We start from the raw sequence: 27,592 nt of genomic DNA on the forward strand, positions 1-27,592 counted from the left end.
AGCGGATCCCCAAATAGTCGCCTAATGATTTGGGGGGATCCCAAAATCAGTATGATGCTTAGAGACTTCCCCAACCAGTGCGCTGGTTTCGGGGGGGGGGGAGGGGGAACTGGTTGGGATTTTCTCCTCATAAGAGACTGGTTTGGGGGATCCCTCCAAACCAAATCGGTTTCAGACGAAGGACTTCGGTATTCTGGCGATTCTCCATCGCCTGGAATAGATATATGCGTTGCGAGAAGAAAGATAAAAAGTGGTGATGGAAGGAGACGGGGAAGAAAAAAAGACGACAACAAATGGTGATGGTGGCCGGAGTTTGTGGTGGAGGCCACAAAGTTGGTGGTCGGAGGAAGATGTTTTGATTTTTTTTTGTAACTTTGTACCCTAGAAAATTTGACATTTACAGAGTTCTTTTTAAAATTTTGTACTCCGGATTTTTTTTTGTTTCCACAGCGCGTGCCTTACTTGCTTTCTACAATTCCTCTCTTCTCCAGTTCTAGGTCTGAGCACTCGCTTCTGACTTTGACTGAACCTTTGTTTTTTCTTTCTAGGGGTTTTTGGAGAGGGGAAAGAGATAACATATGTACTGAAGTTTTGGGCCTTATCATAAAATGGATGGCTACAAAAGAAAAAACATTTTCTCTACTGTGGATGACATTTTCTCCTCAGCTCTTAACTCTAAAGCCTTATCCACAAATTACAAGAGCAGTAGCAAATACTAGAGAGAGACTGAGAGAACACAACGACTAACAGAATGGCTACAATGGCTTCAACAAGTTTCTCAATGCTGGGACTAATGGGAGGGAAAAACAGATCCAGATGGAGGAGGTTTTGCTCCACCCCTTCCATTTCAGCTGAACAAGTGGAACCAAAAGAGGCAGTGAAGGAAAAGACACAAGAACCACCACCACCACAAACAACAACCCAACCACCAGAAAGAAGAGTAGAACCTCAGTTAATGGCAAGGAGCAAGAACATGGGCAGGGAATATGGAGGACAGTGGCTGAGCAGTGTTACTCGCCATGTTCGCATATATGCTGCCTATATCGATCCTGTTACTCATGCTTTCGACCAAACTCAAATGGATAAACTTACTCTCATCCTCGACCCAACAAACGAGTTTGTTTGGACTTCTGATACCTGCAATAAGGTCTATTCTTACTTCCAAGAGCTCGTCGATCACTATGAGGTAACCTAACCACCATATCCAACTCCTTTTTTTGGATAACATCTGAATACAATTTTGGTTTTGACATCAAGTTTTTGCTTTGTCATGCAATTGATGTGAATCTCAGGGAGCTCCTCTGACGGAATATACCCTCCGATTGATCGGTTCAGATATCGAGCATTATATCAGGAAGCTGCTGTTTGATGGGGAGATCAAGTACAACATGAATGCCAGAGTCTTGAATTTCAGCATGGGGAAACCCCGAGTTACGTTCAATAATAATACCGATAGCCAACTTCAGGATGTTCAAGTGTAGCAAATAACTAACCAGTAATGAAGTGCAAGACATATCGAAAATGAAAGACAGGTTTCTGATTATGTAAAAGATTCATACATGTTATATATGTATATATAATCTAGGATGATATTCCAATTAGGCTACCAGGTGAAAGTATATGAATGCTGTGAACTGGAGCACTTACATCAGGGCTATACATAAATAATACCGATAAGGACCTTGACGATCCATCAATCATCCAGGGTAATAAAAGCTTTCTTCCCCTTCACAATTTTCCTTCTTTGTAATTCAACCAGTACTCGGGGAGCAAACTTCTCCAGAACAGAGCGGTATTTCCAGGGTGCAAGAACTCCTTGGTGTGGTATATTCTGCATAATCATCAAATGGAAGATTTTATATTACAAAGTTCTGGTTATTTCTCTACTTTTAAAGATGCAGAGTCTAGAGTTCTTAGACAATGCAGACACGCAAAGAGTCAGGCAGCTAATACACACACACAGAGAAAGAGAGAGTTAGGCCGGGATGTTTTGAGGTGCTCGCCAAGGCGTGCGTCAAAACAACCACAATGTGGACATTGTGAGATTCCAAATGCAACTATAGTAACTACTAGAGCATAATAAGACGTAAAACCACTAAACCTCTACGGGTTTTCCCTTGGTCCAGCAAAATAAATAGGAAGTCCGGCTATGTCTGACCTAGAATAACACTACAACCTGAACCTAATGCCTGAACGAAAAGGTAGCAACCTCCCCCCCGCCCCTCAGATTCAGTCCTGCAGTATGTCTGCCATCTCCCTGATTGCACTTCAGGATCCAAAATGAAAAATTGCAAGAGATGAATAGAGCATCTTATTAGATCTTTCTCTTGACCACTCTGAAGTTTTTGCCACCAGACATAACCTATAATATATTACCAAACTTCGAAAAAAGATCTGCGCAGTTCATTCATCGGCTAATATTGAACATGTCAAATTATACATCGACACAAACCAGCAACCAGAAAAGCTGTGTTTACCAAGAACTTATGAACATCATAGGGGAAATTAAATTGAAAGCAGTTAAACAACAAATGCAAGTAGAAAGATGAACATAATGTAGACATCAATGACATCGCACCTGATAGTAGAAGAACAAGCAACGTAATAGAGACAAAGCACCAGTCACATCACCAAGAGATCTAGCAATGTCAATCATTTCCCTAAGCTCTGCAAAATGAGTCGGAAATGAAAAAGATAAGAACGCTTCTGCACTTCATCTGAAACAAATAAACCAACGGAATTGAAAATTGAATAAGAAATTATATCTTATACATCTATTGCGTATTTGCATTGGATTATACTATCCCCCAATAGATAGTTTCATTTATAAACCTCGCCACTTTCCATTTTCCGTTATCCTTGATTCCTTTTACCTAATAAGTATAAAACCAAGCAACGACTAAATACTTCTACTACTATAATGTCTTTTACCTTATAAATTACGTCTTAAATCTATCTCTCCACAATTCATAGTTGGTCAGTTAGGTCAGGAAACCCCACATGAAAAAGTTTTGGGTTTTTTAGCAAACAAGTGAAATCTTGCTGTAAACCATGAACATATACCGTCGAGCTGTTTTTTAGCACATAAGGTGCTTAGGAGTAAAGACATGAAGTTGCAGATTATGAACTAAGTGGTTCTTTTCGGTGCCAAGGAATTAAATTTCAAAATATTTTGGTCGAAATGACCGAAATATTTCCATTTCCATACCTACTGAAATTTAACTAAGTTTCTCTTGACAATGCCTTGTGAAGGAAATAAATTTTGAAATATCTCGGTCGAAATGACCGAAATGTTTCCATGTCTACCGAAACCAAAATTTCATTTGTTGCTTTTTACCTATTTGGCCAGGATTTGTTGGTTTACTATCTCATATGCCTTAGTATTCTTCAACATAATCTGTCTATCATGGGTTAGGTGTCCAATTGATATAAAGCTGTGAATGACAATATCTCACATGCCCAAAGAATTGGGGACATGGTGTTTGAATCGCACTGCCTACATCCAGCCACTTGGTGCCACTCGATGTTTCCCATCAAGCTAGTCGTGGATCTGGATAGCTATAAAATGGGACAAGTCCTGCTAATAGAAGCCCAAGCATACGAATTGATAAATAGTAATTACGTTGCCTCGCGAGTCGCGAAGCAACTTCATGATACTCCACATCCAGGAGCAGGTGTTAGTGTTCCAGTTCTTGTTTGAAGGTTGCTGTCATAATAGAAAGTAGTAATCTTTCAAAAAAAGAAGTAGTAATTTATACTCAATTATATTTCTTATACAATTTTGTAATCTAGACAACAATCTCCGGTAAGAATCTTCTATGTAAGAAAGCATTTTGGAAGATATTTTGTTCCTTCAGTTATATACTTACATACCTACATATGAATTATGATACCTAAATTGCATTGACACTATTAGCTAAACTTCTTTTTCACACTAATACTGTCAAAGATGGTTCACTGTAGCAGCGCTTCAACCATGAACTTAGAAAAATAATTGTTCGCTATATGGCACCTGTGCGTTTATAGTTTGCACCGCTCGTTTTGTTTCTTCAAGATGTATTTTTATATTAACACCAACCTTTAGGACAAGACCAAATTTTAAACGCTAAAGATGCGATTGACAGCTATAATATGGTAGTAATCACGACATGAAAAAGATAGAGGAAACATAATAAACCGTATGTTTGTTAAAGCAAATAAGAAGCAGGTGTAGATTGCTGAGGTGGAAAAAGTTGAAGCAACTGATAACATCAAATTAAGATCTAACTCACCCGGATGGTGATCCAAATAAGAACGCCCTTTTCTCTCTGTCGCGTATTGAAGAGAACGTCCACGCAAGCATCTAAGTTCGACTACGTTCTTTTGTTCTATTGCTTCCTCATAACTCTCATCGTACTCCTCTTTACTATATGGCTTTCTCAGATAATTCTTGAGCTTCCTTTTGTATACAGAGGGATCATCATCATAACTTGAACTCTTGTCAGAATCCATATCCTCCTAAAATTTAAATACGACAAAACACAAAACCAAATAAAAAAAATCACATAAAAGTTGTGGCTAAAAGAACGAGAAAAAAAAAACTAATCTGATAATGAGATGCAATAAAGACAGGCAAAAAGTAAGACACGACACTATGAAAATAAATTCCTTACATTTGCATCATAGTGATTTGGAGGTGCAGAAGGCTTAACTCCTGGTTCATGGGAATATGGAGTACTCTCTGGTACAAACCTCCTTGAATCAGATGGAATCACATCGTCTCCATATGGCACAATTACTCCATTTGATTCCATGAACATCATATCTCCTTGTACTCTAAGATGAGTCAAAAACATATAATAACTATCATCCACTGTCAAATTATCCTCGAAATCAAACACAAACGGCATACAACCATTGTCTGGAACAGGTTCGGGACTCGAAAATCTTGGTGTTGGTGTTGGTAGAGGTGTTGGTGTTGGTAGAGGTGATGGTGGAGGTACAAAATGCACATGCTCTTCATCTTCATTGTCGTCATAATCATCACCATTCTCAAACTTGATATGGACAGAGGGGGTTCCGTTCTCTCCCTTCACCTCAAAGATATAAGATTTCCCATCTTCCCTCAAACCCTCTAAGAATAATTTGTAGTGAGGATCAACAATATCCTCGTCCCCATTTACATTCATATCAACATTATCATCCCTGTCATCCATATCCTCGTCCCTATTTACATTCATATCAACATTATCATCCCTGTCATCCATATCCGCTTTTCCATTTACATTCATATCAACATTATCATCCCTGTCATCCATATCTGCTTCCTTATTTACATTCATATCAACATTATCATCCCTGTCATCCATATCTGCTTTTTCATAAACATCGGAAACACCATCATTTTTCTCCACAACAAGTTTCAAAAACTCAACGTAATCCGCATCTCCATCATTGAACAAATTGGCATAAGTAGAAGTACGGGGTTGCCAACGTTTTCTCTTGAGCTTGTTGTCGTAATTGGGGCGCACCCTTTCCATTGAAGCTTCTTCACTATCACACCAAGAATCGTGATTTCGCAGGATTCTTATCGCATCCTCTTTGGAACCTCTCATTATTCTGAATGTCACAGTAAAACATCAGAAATACAGAGAGAAAGAGATCAATAAAACAAACAACCCACTTCCTTTAATTAACAAGCATAAACCAAAATCAATAGAAAAAACACAATGAAAGATAGGTTGAAAGTTTGTATACCGAAATATCGCCTTTCCACCAAAGAAACCTCACTCCTCTGTTTCCAAATCCTGAAGAACTATTCTGGTTTTGCTATAAACCTCTAGAAGAAGGAAACCCAATCACTGTAGTCTGTAAGCTTTCTCTCACTAGAACACAACAGAAGCAGAAGATCAACTTGGGAACTCACTGAGCATCTAACAATGAGTGAAATCCGATCAACCCAAGATAAAAATTTCGAATTTCCTCAATTTGCATGGAGAATCTCGCACACAGAAACGAAGTCCGAAACCCTAAACACTATTTTCTAGGGAAATCCAAAAACAATGTGCGGATCATTCGTTAACAAAAGCTCAAATCTTGGAACTTCCTTAGACGTTAAAAATTGTAATAATGGGAGCTTTTTTACCTTCCCTCTTTAGCTACCAGGAGGAAGGCTCCAAGATTCAGTACTTGTTAAGTAGAGAGTCGAAGAAGTAAAACCCTAGCCCTAAGAGCATCTCCAATGGGACACTTAACAAACACTCTAAAAATCCTAAGTGTCAAGGGTCAAAAGAGATTCTCTTTCCTAGATGTCAATATAGAGACACTCTAATTTTTGTTGGTCTCCAATGGAGATCTCTAAAGACTCCATAAGTAATACACATGTCCCTCTTTAATTCAATAGATAAAAAGTAGTTGAAAAGTAAGGGTTTCCATTGGTTGGAATATTAAAGTAACACTTAGAGAGTCTCAAGTAGACACTCTCATTTTAGAGTTTCTCTCTCTAGACACTCTATAATAAATGTGTCCACCTCACATTAGAGTGTCTAACAAGGTGTTCCATTGGAGATGGTTTTTTAACAAAAACTCTCAAAAATCAAATGTGGCACTTTAAGTGTTAGAGATTGAGTGTCCCATTGGAGATGCTCTAAGCCCTAAACCCTAAACCCTCTGAAGAGGGGAAGGGAAGGGAAAAGAATTAGGAGTGAAGGAGTTTAGAAGATACTGGAAGAAAGCAGAGAGAAGCCGAGAAGACAGAGTTGATGGAGTCTAGCCGGTTTCAGCTTGAAAGAGTCAAAGAGACTCTAACCGCGTGGTTTTTTAACTGCGAGTTTTCTCAATGGACAAAAGCTAAAGGCCGCCCATTTGAGGAAATAAGATTATTATGGGGGTGAAAGTTTTAAAAGAAATTTAGAAGATTATTTGGGGAAACAAATTTTAGAGGGAAATAAATAAGTATCTCACAATCTTTCTATCTCTCTACCACTAAATATAGAGTTTGTAACAAACTAAATTTGGATTTAAATGATGGTATGTATGAGATTCGCAAAAAACTATTAACAAGGTAGGGTTTTTTCATCTTTCTTCTTCTTCTCTCTTTAAAACTTTAGCACTTTCAATCTTTCTATTTTCTAATGTATGTTGTTCTTCTCTCTCTCTCTCTCTAAAAACGATTTTCTGATCTTCTCCCCTCTAAAAACGAATTTTTTGTTCCCTCTCTCTAGAACCAGTATTCACTTGTAGTCTTATATTTAAGCTTTTACCTTTTTTGTTATTATTATAATAGTTTAATACTTCAATAGAATAATAGTTACTTAACCAGTTGTCTTTAGTTCTTTACTATTTTTACTTTTATAACATTATTAATATTTCCATAACTACTGATTTATAGTGATAAACTTCACAAAATTTATTTGTAGTACCTCTTAAGTGTTAATAATTTGTAGTAATACCTTTTTTTTCTATTATAATATAATACAACAGTTAATAGTGTCATAGACTCATAGTGGTACGTTTAATTTTTATGGTAGGTAGTTCAACATGAAAGCAAAAGAGGGGAATGATGATCTTACATGGTAGCACTGTATCACGTCAGGTGCAACTATTATGCTAAAGATTACTGGGGGAGTTTATAGGCTGAAACACCCCCTAGGAAGAACTAAGAAAAACGTCGCTGCTTGTAGTAAAAATCCAAAAGAAGTATATGAAAAATTTAAGATGTTGAGTGATAAAGCAACAGAAAAAGCAAAGAAGGGGATTGAAGAAGATGAAAAATTTGAGCCTGATATAGAGATAATTGATTTTAAGGCAAAAAGGAAAGCAACTATGGAGGATCACATAGTTGTCAAGAAACAAAACACTATTAATGCAATTTGGAAGAAGGGTGATAGAGATAAATGTTGTGCCAAAATATCCAGGTTCTTTTATGCTCATGTTCTCCCATTTAACCTCGTGAAAGACGTCTATTTCAAAGAAATGATAGATGAGGTTAGTTGTTTTGGTCGTGGACTTAAGCCACCTTCGTATCACGAGATACGAAATACTAATCTAAAGAAAGAGGTAGAAACGGTAAGTGAAAGAATTGGGATGTATAAGAAAGAATGGATGCACTATAATGTTTGATGCTTGGACAGATGGGAAGAAAAGGTCCATCACTAACTTCTTAGTGAATAGTCCAATGGGATTTGTTTACTTGAGATCAATTGACACGTTTGATATATCCAAGAATGTCGAAAATTTATTCAAGTCGTTAGATGACGTTGTTGAAGAGGTGGGTGAGGAAAACGTTGTTCAAGTAGTAACTAATAGTGTTGCGGCGTATGTCAAAGCTGGAGAGTTATTAATGAAGAAGAGGAAACACTTGTTTTGGTCCCCGTGTGTAATTGGGAAATTGTCAATGCAAGCATCTGTAATTGGAAAAGCCAAGTGATATCAGTTTATATTTATAAACGTACATGGGTGTTGAAACTAATGCGTGTTAAGACGAAAAGAAGGGAGCTTTTGAGGCCACTAGTTGCACGATTTGCCACATGTTTTCTTACATGAAAAGCATACATGAGCAAAAATTGGGACTAAGAGAAATGTTTGCTTCATCAGAGTGGGAGAATAGTCCTTTTTCAAAAGCCAGTGAAGGAGTTGATGTAAGAGATATTCTATTGGCAGATAAGAGTTTTTGGCCTGGAGTGCAATTCACAATCAAATATACATCTCCATTGGTGAAAGTTTTACGTCTTGTCAATTCCGATGATAGGCCATCAGTTGATTATATTTATGAAGCTATGGATAGAGCTAAGGAGAAAATAGAGAATGATCTTGGCGAAGTAAAATCTAAATACTCGAATGTGTGGAAGATGAGCGTTGGAATCTTCAACTCCATATGCCATTACATGCTGCAACTTATTTCCTAAATCATTAGGGTGTATATGACACCATTGAAAGAATGTGTCCTACTTTAACGGAAAGAAGACTTGTTGATTCAAAGATTGATAAATTCTCAAAAGCAGAAGGATCATTTGGAAGAGAGATGGCAAAATTTTCGAGAGCCTCAAGGCAACCAGGTTTACACATTTATAACTTTTAAGCATTTCGTATATAGCTCTATGGTGGGAAAGTTATGGAGGTCATTGTCCAGAACTGCAACGATTGGCAATTAAATTATAATACTAAGCTGAACTTGCAGTGCAACGGGATGTGAGCGAAATTGGAGCACATGTGAACATGTAATACAATGTTCACAATAGCTAAATAGCAAATAAGTTTTAAATTATGTCAATTATAGCTCTACATTTTGAATTGAATCTTTACTGATCACTCACGTATACGATTTTAGGTACACACTAAGAAAAGAAACAAGTTGGAACTAAAACACTTGAATGCTCTTGTATTTGTGAAGTACAATCTTCGACTCGAGGAACGACAAGTAAAAAGAGAACAAGGAATAGATCCTATTTCTTTATCAGACAGGAGTCCGATAATGAGTGGATAACTGAGAAAGAGGGTCCGCACTCCTAGAAGACACAACCTGGATGGACATTGGAGATTGTTTTGTTGACAAAGAAGGAGAAACTCTTCGAAAATGTCGACGCAAGTTAAAATACAATTATGATTGGAATCTGTTTCACATCTACAATTCAGCTTATCGAACACCTTTATTTTTGGTACATGACCAAGAAACTTAACAAAGTCAACGAAAGGAAAAGACAAGGAGAAAGAATTTACCGATGAAGATGAATCTTAAAAGTCAGGTAATGATGCACCTAATGAAGACCTTGATTTAGATATTATTGATCTTGATAATGACAATGAAGAATGAAGAATGGAGAATAGAGAATCAAAAATGGAGAAGAAGAACATCTTACATTTTATTTTATTTTATAATGAATTTATGATATACAATTCTAAGTTTTGAGTTAAAGATACATTGAACTAAAGCTATTATATTGAATGAATTAATATATATATATATATATATATATATATATATATATAAATCTTACGATGGACGATTTACAGATACGACACGACTTAGAAAATTGAAAAACGATTTACGATACGATTCACGATTTGACAATATTGGTCTGCAGGCTTGTCTAGTAGATTAGGTAACTCGTGCAATAAGACCGCTAAGCTATCTGATCCCCAACTACAATTCGTGACGTTATTTAAGTCGCTCAAGCACCTTAGTTATCAGAATTTTATACAATTTTCGCTTTTATTAGGGAACATGCAACACCAAACGTGTGCAGAAGGTAAACCCGAGCACATCGCTCTTTCTTTAATTTGGAATTAGTATTCGTTGATCCTACAAACCTCGTAAGAAGGGATTCTAGTTCCACTGATTTTAGTTTTCCCCCAAATAATGCCGACTTTGCAATTGTTGGGGCGAGTTCGAGTGTGTCTTTCAACAACTTAAAACTCCATTTATAATCACCACTATATCTGCCAGTAATAACTACTCATTCAACATACAAATCCGTGATGTCTTTCTCATCTTTAAGAGTCATCATCATCTCCGTGTAAAATCGTTCCACAAATCCATAAAGGAGGACTTAATCAATCTAACTATTGACGGATTCAAATGAAAGCAACGAACTCTTAATTACTTACCTTATTTTATGCATCTATACAGTCCACTCTGAAGTACCACTTGTCCAATCATTTAACTTCGCTTTAACTATTAAAACTTCAAGTGTTCAACAAGTATAAGAAATTATCAACCACATGTTTATAAATAAGTTAATAATAAAAATTCAAATTTAAGAGGTCAATAACTTATTCATCCATTCCATATCCAATTCGCTATATGTCACTTTTATATGTGCAATAACGACCTCTCTACTGGATATCCATTTTCAGACTCAAGAATTTCGTTGTTAGCTCTAGCATCATTGTGCTCAGTTTCTTCATCTGACATTGGTTCAACATCTTCCCCAATCCGAGTTGGAATACATTTTGTACTTATAGAGGCTCTAGCTTAATTCATTGCTCGTCGACCTTATCTCCACTCTTCTTTTTTCTCTTAGACAGAGATGAAATAATATCCCTTTTTTTGCTTTCTAATTTCCATTGCGCATAAAAAAATATTAAATCTGAATATAAGAACAGAATATGAAATACCTATGTGCTCCACTCAAGGTAAAAAACCAATAATGAACAAATTACACATTTGCAAAAGTGATGTTTTGATACAAGGCAAAAGAAATTACACTTCACACATGGCGAAAGACATTTTGACATTATCCGGTCACAAGTTTTGTTCTAAACAAATTACACTTGACACGTTGTTTCAAAAGTTTTAAGGAAAACAAACCTATGATTTATCTTAGACATTCAATGTCCAATTAACAAGTTTTAAAGAAACAAACGTTATTTTAATTAGACAGAAGAAGAGTTGACAAATTATTCGCATGAGGTCAAAACCATTATCATCTGTATGATTACATGAGTTCTTAGATTGGTACGAGCAAATGAATTTGCCTGAAATTAAAGACCCCAATTCTCACAATTTTATTTTGAAAATAATCATATTCATCTTATTTCAAGAAACAATCATATTCATCTTATTTCAACAAACAATCTTACTATTTCATCAAAAACAAACAATCTTACTCTTGTTATTTTAACAAATAATCTTATTCATTTCCTTTCAACAAACAATCATGTTCATCTTCTTTCAACAAACAATCGTGTTCACCTTCACTAAAAAACAATCGTGTTCATCTTCACTCAACAAACAATATTATTCCATTATCTACCTATTAAAAAACTATCAAACAACTCAATTTCCATCTCAGATCCGTATTAGATTCTCAATGTGGGAAACTCGCGAAACCGGGCAGTGAATTGGATACGACAGGATGGAAGGAGGAATGTGTCATAAGGAGCGGCTAACAACGACCATATCTCTTTCTTTCTCAATTTCGACTGCCCTTCGGCAAAATCCCTCATTTGGATGTTGAGGTTCTAGATTGATACGAAGGTTGATTCACCTGGATCTGGAACCACTGATAAAATCCGATGAGGGTTCTAACGAAGGGCCCCTCCCTTTTGTCGGAAGACGGATGAGAAAATAGAGAGAGAGAGAGTAGGGATGGTATACGGTGTGTGGTGTGTGTGTGTGTGAGAGAGAGAAAGAGAGAGAAAGAGAAAGATAGAGAGAGAAAGGGAAAGACGAGGCAATATGAAAGAGGTAAGAAAGAGATAGAGATAGGTGGTGATTGGCAAAGGTGGCGGTGGACGGAGGCAGAGGCGGAACCAGGTTTTCAAGTCAAGGGAGGCGAACCCCTAACTTGAACTTAATAGATTTTTACGAATAAAAGACGTAAAAGATACACAGATTGGGTTCACTAATCAACAATAACTAATTGACCATATCAAATTAGAAATCAAATTATTTATTTGACTGTAAATACTTAATCTACCTTCATTAACGTTTCGAGAGTTTTGAATCATATTCTTGTATGTACTAATCAATTATCACCCATTTATCATATCAAATTAGCAAACAAATTACTTACTTGACCTAAATAGTAACTTCTTAATCTAGGTTTAAGGTTCTGAAAGTCTAATTCAAGTAAAATGCAACTTTCGAATCACTCTACTGTGAAATAATCTAGGTTTTGCATAAGCTTTACCAATATATAACGATTTAGAGAAAAAAAATCAATAAACCTCTAAAACAAATCATATTACAATATTTTAGAGAGAGAAACAACAAAATCCTAAAATAATTTACAGAGAGAAATTATAAGCTATACCAATTTGAATCTAATTTTGCACAAGTTTAATTTTTCGAAGACTAATCTTAAACAATTAGAAGAGAAAACAAAGAAAACCTGAAACAATACGCAAGAAGAAATTAAAACAATTTCAATATAGAATTACCTAAATGGTTAAGTCAAACCTAGAAAATTAAAGATCTTAGGAGAATTTTGAGAAGGATAAGATGGTTCCTTATGTTCAAATTACACGTCCTCCAAATGGACCAATTACTTCTGATTCCTTGAGTTATTTGTTCCAAATCTGTTTCTCCTCCCTCCCTTCCAATCTTCTCCCCAATTTTGCTTTCCGCTCAGTTTTGAGTGTGTACATAAAGAAAACTCTTGACCACCTCTTCAATCTATTACATTGACTAGCGAATTTTGTTGGTTAAGGTTACAAAAAGCAGCTGGGGCAATTTCCCTTGCTTGCTCTCATATGGGTCTGCCCCATGGACGGAGGAGAGGTAGAAGACGAACCAATTTTTTATTTTTCCATCCAAAATTTTGTAGTCTGAATTTTTTTCTCTTGTTTGCCCTAAAAATGGTTTTACAATTGCTTATGTGTCACATAATTAATCATGACCCAAATAATGAGATGGATTTATAAGCCAAACTCAATGTTATAAAAAAATATATAAAAAATACTGCAGGCACCTACACATTTGCTAGAGGAATCCAACAATCTTTGGTCGGAGCACTAAGATGTTAGTCTTCTGCCTTAGAAGACAAGAGTTCGAGATACGCTCACGATTAGGGGTGGGAATCGGTCCGGACCGGTCGGTATCGGACTCTAACTTCATCGAACCGGTCGACTCGGACATAAACTGTTGGTGACCACCTATTTACTCGGGCGGACTCGGACGGTCACTCTCAAGAATTCTTTGTCCATTGACCGTCCAGGACCGTTTATTTTACCGGTCCAGTCGAACACCGGACGGTCTCGGTCCGGACTTTCCAATAAATTTACTTAATTCAGAACTTTATTTTTATTACCACAAACAAAATTACTTACAAATGAAGATGTTTAGTCAAGAAATCAAAAGTAAATATAAAAAAGAAAAAACACAGTTGATCATCATTTGACAAGATATAATTAAGCCATTCACTAATGTTTGGTCTTCTAGAGGACTATATGACTATAGCCAACTATCATCATATATTTATATGTCTATAAAATTCAACGGTCAACTTCTAAAAATGAGGACAGTTTAGTCGGTCAACCTATTCGGTCACTCGTACCGGTCGGTCAGCGGTCGGTCCTTCGACATAAAATTTTGACCGTGACCGTCCGCCAATTCTTTCGGGCCGGTCGGACACTGACCGTTATGACCATCGGGTGTCCATGGACACTTTTTATCTCGGTCGAACGGGTCGGATAGCGGTCTTCCGGATCTTTTTCCCACCCCTACTCACGATTCAAGAAAAAATAAATAAAGCAACCACTTGTGGATGAAATATGTTGGTGGCCCTAATCAATTGAATTTGGTTGTCGATAACACAATTTGCAGATTAGATAAAAGGGAATGGGTTTAAAGGTTTAACTCCAATACTTCCTCCTTTATTCTGATCTTCTCTTCTCTTCCTCACACAAAAACACAGACAGATAATGGGGGAAAATTCATCTGTATAATACAAAAATCTCTGTTCGTCAATGGCGACAGTTTCTCTCCATCTCACTAGAATTTCCACCCATTTTCGATCATCATATTCTCCCTTCAATTCATCAGTCTTTTCTCCTCCTCCTTCTTGCACACATCTTATCAAATACCCAGAAGAATTCTGTTTAGGTTTTAGGCAGAAACTTCGTCGTCAGACCCAAAAATGCAGATTACTGTTCAGTTGGAGCCCTTATTCTTCTAGGAGACTAACCACCGTCGCCGCTTCAACTCAAGGTATCAACTTAAACTAATCAAATTACTTTGCTTTTCTATTTGCTACCCACAAATGATCATCTTTGGCGACTTTACTGATTAGGGATTAGTTTAAGTGTTGGAAATATTTTCTTTTATGCTGTTTATTATTAGGATTTCATTGCTTTATTTAAAGAGTTCGATAATGTACATTTTTTCTTCGAATCTATGCGAAGTTGGTTCTAGGTTGAAAAACTTTTAAGCTCCCATTTGGTGGTTAGGAATTATGCTACTATCTCAGCCCTAATTCAGCCAGGTTCTATTGAATATGTCCTCTTCCTAAAGGTTGTACCTTTTCTTGGGGCATCTCTGGCTTTACTAGAGAAAACCTGCCTGTAGGAGGAAAAAGCTTGTCTATTGTATAATTTATTTAATTATGTCTTAGATCAATGCCAAAATTATTGTAGTTCAATACCTTGAAAAATTCTGTCACATCGGATAAATAGTGTCTTGAGGCTCTTGTCTTGGTCGTTCTGTGTTCAGGGTCCCCTCGTCCCCCTCGCACAAAAGTTGTTCACTTTAAGTGGGTTGCGTCTTGACAGACTAACTACACCCTGTCAGTCATTAAGTTGCGTTGTTTTGAGAGTTGGGTTGCAATATGTTTGGAGTCTAATACCATGATGAAACTTGGACATAGTCCGTAAGTCCACAAGACAATTCTCCCTTAGCAGATTTAGGATAAGTATTAAATTTCATATCATTATGCTTTATTTTTACAAAGTTACACTGTTACCTCAACCTACTCCCAACCCTCTTCTTTATGCTTTATTCTTAAGGTACAACATACAAGTGTTTAGATCCTTTAAACAATGTATTGTTGTTGAGGATGTAATAAAGCACGGCAATGAAAATCAAGGAATGAAATTTCGGTAAGTGTGGAAATGAAAATATTTCGGTCATTTCGACCGAAATATATTGACATTTAATTCCTTGCCGAAAATTTGGGGTTGAAAACCTGCAATTTGGCTTTTCCGTACAAAATAACTCTTCTGATTGTTATAAAACTTCTTTCACAGAAGACTTGCTTAGATAATTGCACAGCTTGCTATTTCCAGTCCGCATAATTGCGTCATACAAGAAAACTATTTAATAGGTAAAGTTGGAAAGCTCTTCGGATGCCACAAATGTTGTTTTTGTGTGTTAAAACTTAAAATTAACTCCAGTGAGATTGGCAACTGCTCGGATTGTGTATCTCGGTGAATCATCTAACAAATTATATTCTATTGGAATTGACTCTTAACTTTATGTTGGATTAGTTATATACTGACCTGTAAAAGATGTTTTAGTAGATAAGAAATTGAAATCGCTGCATTCAAGTGTACTGATTTTCTATCTCCTACAGGCTCAAAAAATTATACTGAGGTAAGTGAAGAAAGGTATGATGTGATCGTGGTAGGAGGAGGACATGCAGGGTGTGAAGCTGCTCTTGCATCCGCTCGTCTTGGGGCAAAGACACTTCTTCTCACCTTAAACATTGATCGCATTGCATGGCAGGTTAATATTTAGGGTTCTGGTTATTGTTAATCGGCATCGTTGGCTAATTTACTATTTCCATTTTGCTTTAAGATCCTGCTTTATTCACTGTTTACTGCAAATAATTGCTGTGCGGTAAATAATTATTGCTGCAACAATTTGTTGATGCAAATCCTCAGTCTTATATAATATCGCTGTTTCATATAGCCACCAAAAAGATGTGGTAAATTTTACTGCTGCTTGGTGTACACTTATAGATGTAAATACTTTTGGTTTCCTTTTCTTTTGTGTCTTTATCATAAACTTCGCATTTCCCCTTTGTTTCTTCAATACCTTATTTACCTCTATGAGACTTCAACTTGGTTTGTCTATCAATTATCATTCACATCGTTATAAACCAGCACTTTCATGTTGCAATTAATTGTATGCTGTAGTGCTGTACAGATAGTCAACACATAACAACCTAAGATTATACTACTCTAACAAGTCATATCTTTCAGAAGAATCAACAAACATCTATTGGGCGCCTGTTATGTTCCATTTTTAGTAACTCTTTAGCCGTAGGTTTTTCTTTGGAGTGGTGGGGCCACAATAATTTTTTCCTGTTATCTGTAGTTTATTAGTCTAGAACTCATCACATGCATTTTGAAGAGAAATTAGAGTGATAACAAGCAGGTTACTAGAAACAAGATTGTAGTGCTATTGTGAAGTATGTATTCCTGTTTCATTGTTTTATATACCTACATAATATTATAGGGGTATGTCTTGTCAAATGGCTAAAATGTGGAGACAACCACACACATATACTCAGATACAATCATACAACACATCCTTTCTTTGCTATCTCTCAAGTTTTAGTGGTATATTTTACTGTTAGTCTATACCACATGGACTGGTCATCAATATTCTGCACTAATATGAGGTGTCAATGAGTTGACATATTTATTTTGTATTTTTGCAGTTAGTAGGGTTTTCATATTTTACTTATGATTTTCTACTACTTTTTGACTTTTAAGTTATACACAAAATACTAACCACTAGAGTGTCACTATACGAGTGACGAGTCTAAGCAAGTCACTCAAGATTGTATTGTTTTCATGTTTTGTACATACAAATTCTCAAATTATACCTAGCGACATGAGTATCTGACAAGAGTATCTAGGTGTCTGAAGCGAGTATTCTAGCATTCAAATGTCCAATATGACAAGAAATTCGAAAAGGAATATCTTTGTTACATAGCTTTAGATGAAATGTTGGTACATAATATGCAAAAGAGTCTAACAAATAATGATATTTAGTGATCTTACACAATTATTTGCAAATATACGAAAAAATCTTACGTAGTTATGTGCAAGTAATTGCTGAAGTATCACAAGTTCAGGCATGTTTCAGTGTCTCCGCTTGTTTGACACAACAAAGGTCAGCTAAAATGGGTTTCCATCTTACACATATCATTGACATTTATTTCGAGATATGATTCGCTTCTAATAAAGAAATATTTATTTCTGAAGTGAAACTAGAAGTCGTTAATGATACCCCTACTTTTTTTTCAAGAAAGTCGGCAACTTTATAAGAAATTCAAAATGCAAAGAATGAAGAAGTGAAAAAGCTGAAGACAAAGATCCATAGAAAATAAAAACTACAAACACAATTACATGCTAGAATTGGATCCCACCTAGATTTCCAAAATTGAGTTCCTTTAATATTGCTGTATGTTTTCCTGTAAGCTATACAAACTTATTCCCTGTTTCAGGTAGGTTTCTTTCAGCAATAATGCTCAATCAGTTTACCAGTTTTCTAGTTGGAAGAAATTCACAGTTATAGCTTTTGTGATTTAGCCATGCAATCCAGCAGTTGGTGGACCTGCAAAGTCGCAACTAGTACATGAAGTGGACGCACTTGGTGGGGAAATTGGGAAAATTGCGGATAGGTAATTTCGAGAATCTACGTACAAATAGGCTATTCTACAATTTATTGTTGTACTAAGTTGATACCTGATAGTGAATACTATTCTTTGATACTATTTATTTCATATGGTTAATTTATTGAAAAAAATCATCATCTATTCTAATTTGAGGTTGTGAAATCATATCTTGAAATAAAGAACTAAAAACACTTAATTTAATCTCTCTCCAATGCTTCCAAATGCAAAAGTAGCTACATGTATCTGTAGGTTTTGATGAAGTGTACTTAAGAAGTGGTATCCTTAGCCTAGTTGTGTAAGTGCTTTCTGAACTCTGAAGCTGGACACTTGTTCTCGGAAGCTGTAAAAGTGAATAAAAAATTGAAAATAAACAACCAAGTATCACTTAATAGTGTTCATTTTGGAGGTCTTAACAAGGAACAAAGATAAGAAATAACTTAATTGTGTTCAATATTTGCCTATTCTGTATCTTATAATTTATTTATTTTTAATTATAATCGTTTATTTTTCCGTTTTCAACTTTCATTTTTTGTTTATAATGCTTTTTTACCATTTCACATTATATTGAATGATACATCAGTAGTGATGGTTTACAACTTGTTGTACCTGTAGATGCTACTTGCAAAAGCGTGTTCTTAACCTTTCAAGAGGCCCTGCTGTTAGGGCTTTACGCGCCCAAACAGATAAAAGAGAATATGCCATGGAAATGAGAAAAGTCGTGGAGAGGCAAGTTTGTTTGCTTTATTGATTATATATGTGCTTTATATTTTGTTTATTGTGGTGTTTAGCCATTTGTCACTCGATTGATTACATTAGGTGGTCGCATTCTTCCGGAGTCACTTTTGTTGGTAACGTGGTGTTTAGTTTCAATATTGTTTTAGATTGATTTTGTATTTCTTGAGTACTTCTATGTCTTGGTTGGGTAAGTTAAGAGTTAAAAGGACTGGCTCGGTACGTCAGAGACGAGTTTATTATAAAACTCATAAGCTAGACTGAGGTACGATTCAAAGTAGATACTTTCAGATGCATAGGAAAAGCAAACTCCACCTTCAGTATGTGCTTACATGTTAGTTTTATATCAGTTTTGTGTAAATTTGAGGGTTCCACAATAAAGCTTGCTAACGTATGGTACTGGTGATGATTATTCCACATATTTGCTGTGCTGTATAGTAAGAAAAATTATACGCTATAGGCTTCACAAAACAAAGATGTGTGGGCTGAAATACCCTAGTGAAACTTGATTTGATGGAGGTATTTAAGATTAAAGTTTCTGATTGGGAGGCTATGATGATGTAACAATTAGTTTAGAACTTCCTCAGAGTCCCTGTAGTTGTATTTCTATTTCTCTTACTTGTACATTCCCACTTTCTTTCCCCATTTAATATTAATTCAAAGTTTCAACAAAAAAGAAGTTGAGATTAAAGAGTTATGTGGTGATGCTGGATGAAAATTAAACTATACCGAAGCTGTTTTAGTTAGTTTTGTTGTGAAATCGCCACTTTCACATTTTAGAAATCTAAGCTGTTATCACCAAGTCGTGGTTTTGCTCTAGGATAATTATTTGTGAAAACATTACTGTTTTACTGGTTGAATATTTGCATTCAGATTTTAGTAATCAATTGATTTTCATATTAGAATTTTAGCAAAATTTCCCTTCTCAGGAGGTGGAAGCTTTACAAAATTAAATTAGTTGCTCGAACAAGTTTTACTATAAGCAAATTCACACGAGTACGTACATACCTAGAGCATCCTCTAATTAGTGTTGTTGAATTTGATTTCAGCGTTCAAAACCTTTCTATTAGAGAAGCTATGGTAACCGATATCATGGTAGGCGAGAATGACAATGTGGAAGGTGTCCGGACTTTTTTTGGGATGAACTTTTATGCTCCTTCTGTTGTTCTCACAACTGGTACTTTTATGAGCGGTAAAATTTGGGTAGGAAAAGCATCTTTGCCTGCTGGACGAGCTGGTGAGTCAGCTTCTCATGGACTCACTGAAAACCTACAGCGCCTTGGGTTTGAGACGGATCGACTGAAAACTGGAACACCCGCTCGTGTTGACTGTCGTACTGTTGACTTTTCTGGACTAGAACCTCAACATGGAGATGAAGAGGTTCCCTCATTTTCTATTTCTCAATACGTGCTAACTAGAACCCCAGTTTTTGAAATCTCATTTTGGTACTTAAGTACTCGAATTACTCTAGAATTATATGTATACAAACAGATAACTGACACAAACGTATAATTAATTCTTTGTCAACCAAAAGAAATGAGTATAAAACCTTGTTTCTCACATTAGTACGGAGTGCCAAGGTTAAAACGTCTGTGTGTCTCGAACTATGTAATTAAGTTCTTAAAAACATGTTTCCTGGACAGTTCTTCTCCTAAATCTGGTCCGACTAACTAACTGTTATATCACTAGGCAGATGCAGTATTTATTACTTCCTGCAAGTTGAGTAAGTTGAATGAAATTGGACGCTAAACTTAGGAGATAAAACAAGAATGAGGTCGAAGTCTCTGTTGGCTTTTTTGTTTGTACTTTTGAGGAAGCTGTAGCTAGTCTATGCGTTGGTGTGTCTAAATGCTGCTGCTTTCAACAGGTCGGCTGGTTTAGTTTTGATCCAGATGTCCACATTGAAAGGGAACAAATGTGCTGCTATCTGACTCGTACTACCAAAAATACCCACCAGATCATTAAAGAAAACTTGCATGAGACTCCGACATATGGAGGCTGGGTTGAAGCTAAGGGCCCTAGATACTGCCCTTCAATTGAAGATAAGGTACAGTTAACTTCGATTCAAGGTTAATTTAAAATCAACTTCGACATATGGACCTTTGTGTTGCATGATAAGGAAGAAAGTCAGGAAGAAGAAAGAAGTGTGAGCTTACCACGAAATTAGATGCATTACCATCAAAAGAAGTCGTTGTTCATCAGCTTTTATATCCAAAGGAACAAATCTTGCATATTAGCTTAGGAGGAAACTCGCAGTCTAGAGTTGGAGGTTTTACAGAAGGCACATATGCTTAATAGTTAATATGAACTGGATTGGAATCACTCAAATAGACAATTTTATGGCAGTCACATGGGCACCCTATGGCCTATGTGCTTCGCAGACGCATAATATAATTAGAAACACCTATAAACACATTCTGTCGGGTTTTTGTATGTCACTCTTTTTATTTTTTATATGCTTTGTGGTCACATTGTTACTGGATACATCTTTGGTTTATTTTGTGTGTGGCAGATAGTAAGATTTCAAGATAAAGATTCTCATCAAATTTTTTTGGAGCCCGAGGGCAGAGATGTACCAGAACTGTATGTTCAGGTAGCAGAAGCCCTACCACTATTTTTTTTTATGTTGTAGAAAGATTAATTTGCATTTATTCAAGGAATGATTTCCTCATCATATGTCGTAATTTTGTAAGTTGATCGTGTATTCATATCATAATCCATTGATCATATCTAATCTGCAGTAGCTTGTGTACTGCCAAGTCAGTTAAGCGACTTCCTGTTTCCCTGTCTAAGAACTGCAGAAATGCTAAGGTTGAACCATACTGGACTTGTAGAAATAAAAATATTTGATGGAAAATATGCTTCACGGTTGGTGCTTAATCTAAATATCTTGAGGTGTCAAGGTATCAAAATAATTGTTACCGACACTTCACCTGCGGATATGTGTATAGCCTCGGCTAAGAAACACTTCAGACATTTTAGTTAAAGCTTTTCTTATTTATTGGAGCTCATTTAAGTTGTAGTCTGCAGCAGTACCTTTTTATAATGGTCAGTTCCGAAAATATGTTTTGGTTCTGGATAAAGTGCTGTCACAAATGGAAATGGATCTTAAAAGCGTTTTTTCCGTGAAGAGTCTTCAGTTATAACCAAAGTTCGGTGTTGCTACTTGTTATAAACCTCGGACAGTGACATTTATCATTACCTTGAATCTTTATCACATCATTTCCCCGCTTTCATTTAATTGGTTTTAACCGTAAGTGATATTGCTTTACTTCACTAGGGGTTCTCAACAGGTTTGCCTGAGAGGCTGCAGTTACCTCTCTTGAGAACATTACCTGGACTCGAGAACTGTTCGATGCTGAGGCCTGCTTATGCTGTCGAGTACGACTACTTACCTGCTCATCAGACCTCCAGGTCCCTCATGACAAAAAAATTTGAAGGACTTTTCTTTTCTGGTCAGATAAATGGAACCACAGGCTACGAAGAAGCTGCTTCCCAGGTTTTTCATCTTCTCACAATATTTTCTGTATTGAACTCATTTACATTATTTGGTAAGTTTAGACCCATACGGAGCACGTACACACAGACACCACTACGTCACGTAGCAGCTCTTAGAGTCGGTGAGGGTACAAGTTAATCTGTTTTTATACTGCAAGTGTCCTCTGTATCGGCATTGATTTCTAAGTTGTATCTTTTTGTTCGCGAAGGGAATTATATCTGGAATTAATGCAGCACGACATTCAGATGGAAAACCTCTTATCGTTCTTGAGAGAGAAAGCAGTTACATAGGAACCTTGATTGATGATCTTGTTACAAAAGACCTTCGAGAGCCTTACCGGGTGTTAACCAGGTATGTGAGATTTAAGGTCTTAAGCAATTTTAGACAAGAAAAATAAGGCTGTAGTCCTTTTGCTGAGGGTTGACATTTTATTGTTCTCACAACAGTTGGTGTTTTGGTTTTTGTGCAATGTTATGTTGTAATTCTAATTTTAACGTGTAAGGTCTTATCACGTGAAATATGAGAAAACGATAATATAATTTTGAAAAGAAAAAATGCAGCGGAGTCTGGGCATTGAATTGTCAGAAGTTGTACTTCGAATGGACAGTAGCCCAAGTTGAGGTCGGTGAACTCAGCTTAAACCCTAGTTGAGTTGGCTCGAGTTCACCCATTTTTCTTCACCTTCTTCAGTGATTAAGTTTCGTAGAGAGAGTGAGAGAGTGACAGATAAAAGTGTGAAGGAATATATAAGCTTTATACAAGACATACAACACGAAATCTCTCCCTTGTGATTTCCCATAGACTCGGCTAAGGTCTGAATTTATTGCTCCAACCAAGTTGGGACGGAGTCTCAAGCCCAACTACTTAATCTGAGAGCTCCGTGAAAATCTGCTATTTCTATTTATTGGAGGCACAAAGGTGGGACGGAGTCTCAAGCCCAACCTACATGTTACACTTGTGTTACACGATAAACTGAACTACTTCTACAGTAAATTTGGAACAAGTAGTATCCATAACTTTGCTTTTAGTGTCCGACAAGATTAAATCTTAGTAGGTGACCGCTATCTGACATTAGCAAACAATTTTATCATGGTACATAGTTTTTCTAGTTTCCATTGAATTGTAAGATTTGCTAACTAATAAAAATATTTTCATGGGACATTTTCGAATCCAATCTGACTGTGGAACTGCGGTTGAATCTTGTTTTCTCTCTTTAGTCGCTCTGAATACCGGTTACTTCTCCGGGCTGATAATGCTGATAGTCGTCTCACACCACTGGGGAGGGAGATTGGTTTGATTGATGATAGACGGTGGAAATTGTACCAGGACAAGCAGAATCGGATTTCAGAAGAGAAAAAGCGTCTGCAGTCTGTTCGAATATCAGGTTGCTAGCTTTTGCATTTTTTTTTCCTTTGAGCATCGTACTAGTTTTCTCACATGAATCGTTTTATCAATATTGATTATTTAATCTTTAAATATGTGAGTATGAAAATTATTTTGAATTAGATTCGCAAGGCATCTGCAAGATAACCGAGTAATTTATGAAAGAAAGTCCAGTTTCTCATATCTCTATACTGCACTGCAGGGGAAGTGGGTTTATCTGCCGACGTTACTTTGTTATCTGGTCAGCCAGTGAAAGATTATGCAACGTTGGAGAGCCTTTTAAAGAAGCCACACATTCAGTATAAAGTTCTAGATGATCATGGTTTTGGGAACAAACTTTTGTCTCAAATGGAGAAAGATTGTGTAGAGATTGATATAAAGTACGAGGGCTTCATTAGACGTCAGATGACCCAACTCCGGGAGGTCAGTTAACCCGTTGGCAGAGTTATTGTTTCCATGGCTGTCTGGTATAGATAGTATTTGTCCTCCGACCAAGGTTTGGTGTGCCATTCCATGACCTAGGTGACCTTGTCACTATTAACTTCTAAATTTGTATAGTATCTTTTCTGGTTGTAGATGGCACATCAGCAACACAGGCCACTGCCAGAAAATCTTGATTACCAAGCAATGACCACTTTGTCATTGGAAGCACGTGAAAAACTTTCGAAGGTGCGCAATTTCTATTCTGGTTATCATTAATAGGTTAATCTGACCTCATGGCCGTAGATATTATTCCTTTTTTCAGTTTCATTAATTTGTTTTTCAGGGTAAATAGTAGAGGATGATTTGGTTGAGAACTCAATAAATGTGAATCACACTGTTTCCTGGAAATTTTGTGATGCTTGGCTGCTACCTTTACCCAACAGAGCTCTCTCATTAGAAAGACTTTGGTTGTTTTCCAATACAAAGGTGAAAGCACTAGGGCTAGAAACATACACAAGGTTACCAGGTTCGTGGTACGCTCCGGTACGCGGTACGAAAACGGGTACGCGGTACGCCTACTAGAGTGTATCCGGTACGTGGGGGGTATACCTATTCGGTACGATAATCCGGTACATAATTCGATTAATATAAAATTTCTCCCAAAATTCTTCACTAATAATTGTTTTGTAACTAATTCTCCCATTTTCCAATTGTGTTCATCTCAAAAAAATTCGATTGTGTTCCTACCATTCTTCATGAGAATCGATTCGCTAGATCGGGCGATCTGGTTCGCGAACGTACCCTAAAAGGGTTCGCGCGAACCAGATCGCGGTTCGCAGGGGGTTCCAGCGAATCTGGTAACCTTGAACATACACCATCGCTGGGCCCAACTTAGCTCTGAAATCCGACATTAAGTGATCTGGGCCGACTGCCGAGGCATCTAGGAAGGGCCCCACGGGTGGGGTGGACCCATGCTTGGGAATTCCATTGTCATTATTTGTACATCTGTAGTCTACTTCTACTTTTGTTCTAGTCTTCTAGATAATATTGATTTAGGTAATCCCCTTATATTTAGGCAATCTCCTTATACTTGGGCATATATTGCTCGTCAATAGTGAACTAGAATTAGCGTCTCCATTCTGACTGAAAACAGGAAGCTAGTAGCGGAGCGCTGCTCTCCCCTATATAAATAAGGGGCAGTAATCCCCATAGGGTAGGTTGGATTGTTCATATATTCTTAGCTTTAACTTTCATGAAAAGCTTTGGCTACGAGTTTACATCATTTCTCTTCTCTAGAGCTTAAATATTAGATTTCTCCCATCTCTGATCTTAGAACAAATTCAAAATGAGTTTAATGCGAAGCACAACAAATTCGTTGAAAATATAAAGTTTAGCTAAGAATTATGTAACATGGCCTGGGGATGGTGTCAAGTACTAATACCCTTTATCATGGCAGCAGCCCCATCACTAGCATGAAAACCGCATTAGTGCAGGTACCGGCATCACGTGGAGCTGCTGCAGGTTAGAAATGCCCTTCCATGTTGAACCCACACCCGTCTTTCCATCCCAGGTACCGCAGTGACAAGCTCGTAATCAGCGTCGAGTATATGTGTACTATCTACCCCAACCACAAACATAACTAGCCTAGTGAGGTGGATAGGAGTGCATCCCAAAGAATCTCAGTCAGCAATTTGTTTGCAGCCTTTCCGGAAACAGCCAAGTCGTTGACTTCACCACCTTCGTCTATCCATACCAACTGAAGAGTTTGTCTTATCTATAGTTGATGAGCTCCACCGTTACAAGTATTAGACTCGCAGCTAGAAGACCCACTAGGGTTTGGTTTGCGCCAGAATTATGAACACAAACGTCCCCCTATGGCATGGACGAGAAAAGGGTCACCACCAAGGTTGGTGATGACCCATGAGAAGACCATTCTTTGCTTATAATTGTTTTAGTTTTATTCGTAAAATAGAGTAGTTTAGTAAACTAATGCATGTGAATCCAATTTTTCTTATTGATCATTGTTGCAAATCTTAGTAGAAGCTTCCTACGACGTGTGTAATCATGTGGAGATTAGGGACCCGATAGGAAGTCACCATTTCCCTGGCAAACAAGAGAACGATCCCTAGGCACAACTTTAAATCGTTAACAAAATTGCCCCTAAATAACAACATAATTTGTAGTTGAAGTTCATTTCTTACACAAAATATATTCTTGAGACAACTTCTAAACTGTTGGGATGACCCCTCGGAAGGCAGACCCTGGGTCCGTGCAGATCATTCATTTAGCTTTTAAAATTCCTCCATTTGTTTGGCCGTCCTACCTTAAGGGGATGAAGTCGACCAAATCTTAGAAAACAGAATAAGCTTTGTGTTATTGTCTTTGATAGAGACATTGATTACCTATTAAGACAGACTAAGCAATACATGATTTATTCTGATCACCTGATTCTAAAGGGCTGTGAGTCAATTATTGCAGGTCCGCCCACAAACAGTAGGGCAAGCAAGCAGAGTCGGAGGGGTAAGTCCTGCAGACATTACGGCTCTCCTTATCATTATTGAAACTAATAGAAGAAAAGCGGAGGCACAAAAGCGGCACAAGATGCTCGCATCTGTAATTGCTGAGTCAGACCAACAAAGTGCTGCTTCAGATCAAAATGTTGTACAAGCCACAAATTGCTAGTCTTGGAGTATTATGTAGTCTTCCTTTCAAGCATCTTGTTGGCTCCCATGCCGTTTCCAGAAAGATCATAGCACCAGATTAATCATGAATGTAAATTCGTCTGGTTTTACTGTTTCTCAACGAATTTAGGTCGGAAGTGGAAATGGATATATAGCCTGAGAAACTTCCTTTCATCACTTTCTACTTCTCTGCTGCCTTGGAGCTAGCCAGCTAGGTGGCCATTAAGTTATACAAGTCATTAACTTATACAGGCGATCTGCAAATTTAGCTTTGATTTGTTGGTATTGTCCCGTTCCTTTTTGTTTTTTGTCTATGTAATCTCAATGTACTTACTGATCTGTTTCTTTTCTATATTTACCAACATTCTTTTCACTGTTGAAGTGGTAATGAAATGTACGGTGTTGTTTCCACGTTTGAATTATGAGCCATAGGTTTGCTTTGCTTATGCTTGTATATGTATCGACAGGTGAAATTGCGGAGCTTATCAGATTCACACTTTTGTGCGGATGAACTTCTCATTTTTTTCATGTATGTAAAACTACTTGTCCTCTACAGAAATTGCATGTTTTTGGCGTATGTAAGGTCTGTACCACATACACACTCATTAGAGTTCATAGACTGTTGAAGATTTACTTCGAATGAAAAAGGCAACCAAACACGGATCTCTATCACTGTATAATCTTCAATCTAAGGGCTCTTACTGAGCCGGTTAGGTTGTGAAAACACAACGACGATGACTTTTTTTTATGATATTATATGAAATTGTGCAATAAGTGATTGACCAATATAATATGGGAGGTTGACAATGGGAGAGCGAATCTGAATTGTT

The 27,592-nt window shown here is 36.9% G+C and overlaps 3 protein-coding genes and 1 pseudogene across 12 annotated transcripts; 3 read left to right on the forward strand and 1 right to left on the reverse strand.

Moving 5' to 3' along the window:
- Positions 1 to 490: 490 nt before the first annotated feature.
- Positions 491 to 1,868, forward strand: NDHM (subunit NDH-M of NAD(P)H:plastoquinone dehydrogenase complex). The gene is made up of 2 exons (XM_086663988.1): positions 491 to 1,186; positions 1,293 to 1,868. The coding sequence occupies exons 1-2, from the start codon at positions 752 to 754 to the stop codon at positions 1,479 to 1,481; spliced, it is 624 nt and encodes a 207-aa protein (XP_086520114.1). The 5' UTR covers positions 491 to 751; the 3' UTR covers positions 1,482 to 1,868.
- LOC147556189 (uncharacterized) lies at positions 1,518 to 6,845 on the reverse strand. Of its 4 annotated transcripts, none has more exons than XM_086663986.1 (7): positions 6,632 to 6,823; positions 6,125 to 6,205; positions 5,737 to 5,864; positions 4,653 to 5,598; positions 4,272 to 4,497; positions 2,579 to 2,667; positions 1,518 to 1,831 (listed from the first exon to the last, which is right to left on the reverse strand). In XM_086663986.1, exons 4-7 carry the CDS (start codon positions 5,592 to 5,594, stop codon positions 1,694 to 1,696), a joined length of 1,395 nt encoding a protein of 464 aa, XP_086520112.1. In that variant the 5' UTR covers positions 5,595 to 5,598; positions 5,737 to 5,864; positions 6,125 to 6,205; positions 6,632 to 6,823; the 3' UTR covers positions 1,518 to 1,693. The 4 variants fall into 4 exon arrangements, with proteins under 4 accessions (XP_086520112.1, XP_086520113.1, XP_086520109.1 ...); XM_086663987.1 differs by having other exon boundaries at positions 6,125 to 6,215; positions 6,625 to 6,714; XM_086663983.1 differs by having other exon boundaries at positions 5,737 to 6,205; positions 6,625 to 6,845.
- Positions 6,846 to 7,584: 739 nt separating this feature from the next.
- Positions 7,585 to 9,463, forward strand: LOC147556190 (uncharacterized; annotated as a pseudogene).
- A 4,687-nt stretch (positions 9,464 to 14,150) lies between these two features.
- LOC147556191 (glucose-inhibited division family A protein) lies at positions 14,151 to 27,173 on the forward strand. 7 transcript variants are annotated; one of them, XR_015235241.1, is made up of 15 exons: positions 14,151 to 14,629; positions 15,990 to 16,141; positions 17,959 to 18,050; positions 18,657 to 18,770; positions 19,826 to 20,156; positions 20,644 to 20,823; positions 21,289 to 21,369; positions 22,057 to 22,275; positions 22,484 to 22,626; positions 23,493 to 23,659; positions 23,861 to 24,081; positions 24,235 to 24,327; positions 24,425 to 24,590; positions 24,951 to 25,651; positions 26,560 to 27,173. XR_015235241.1 is itself a non-coding variant. In XM_086663990.1 (13 exons), the coding sequence occupies exons 1-13, from the start codon at positions 14,389 to 14,391 to the stop codon at positions 26,761 to 26,763; spliced, it is 2,238 nt and encodes a 745-aa protein (XP_086520116.1). In that variant the 5' UTR covers positions 14,151 to 14,388; the 3' UTR covers positions 26,764 to 27,173. The 7 variants fall into 7 exon arrangements, 3 of the variants coding, with proteins under 3 accessions (XP_086520116.1, XP_086520118.1, XP_086520117.1); XR_015235239.1 differs by lacking the exon at positions 24,951 to 25,651 and having other exon boundaries at positions 24,425 to 24,697; XR_015235240.1 differs by lacking the exon at positions 24,951 to 25,651 and having other exon boundaries at positions 24,425 to 24,673.
- Positions 27,174 to 27,592: the final 419 nt, after the last annotated feature.

The sequence above is a fragment of the Eschscholzia californica genome, unplaced genomic scaffold, assembly GCF_041429995.1.
Source record: "Eschscholzia californica isolate CP2 unplaced genomic scaffold, dmEscCali1.0.p SCAF_2, whole genome shotgun sequence".
In the NCBI taxonomy this organism is placed as follows: Eukaryota; Viridiplantae; Streptophyta; class Magnoliopsida; order Ranunculales; family Papaveraceae; genus Eschscholzia; species Eschscholzia californica.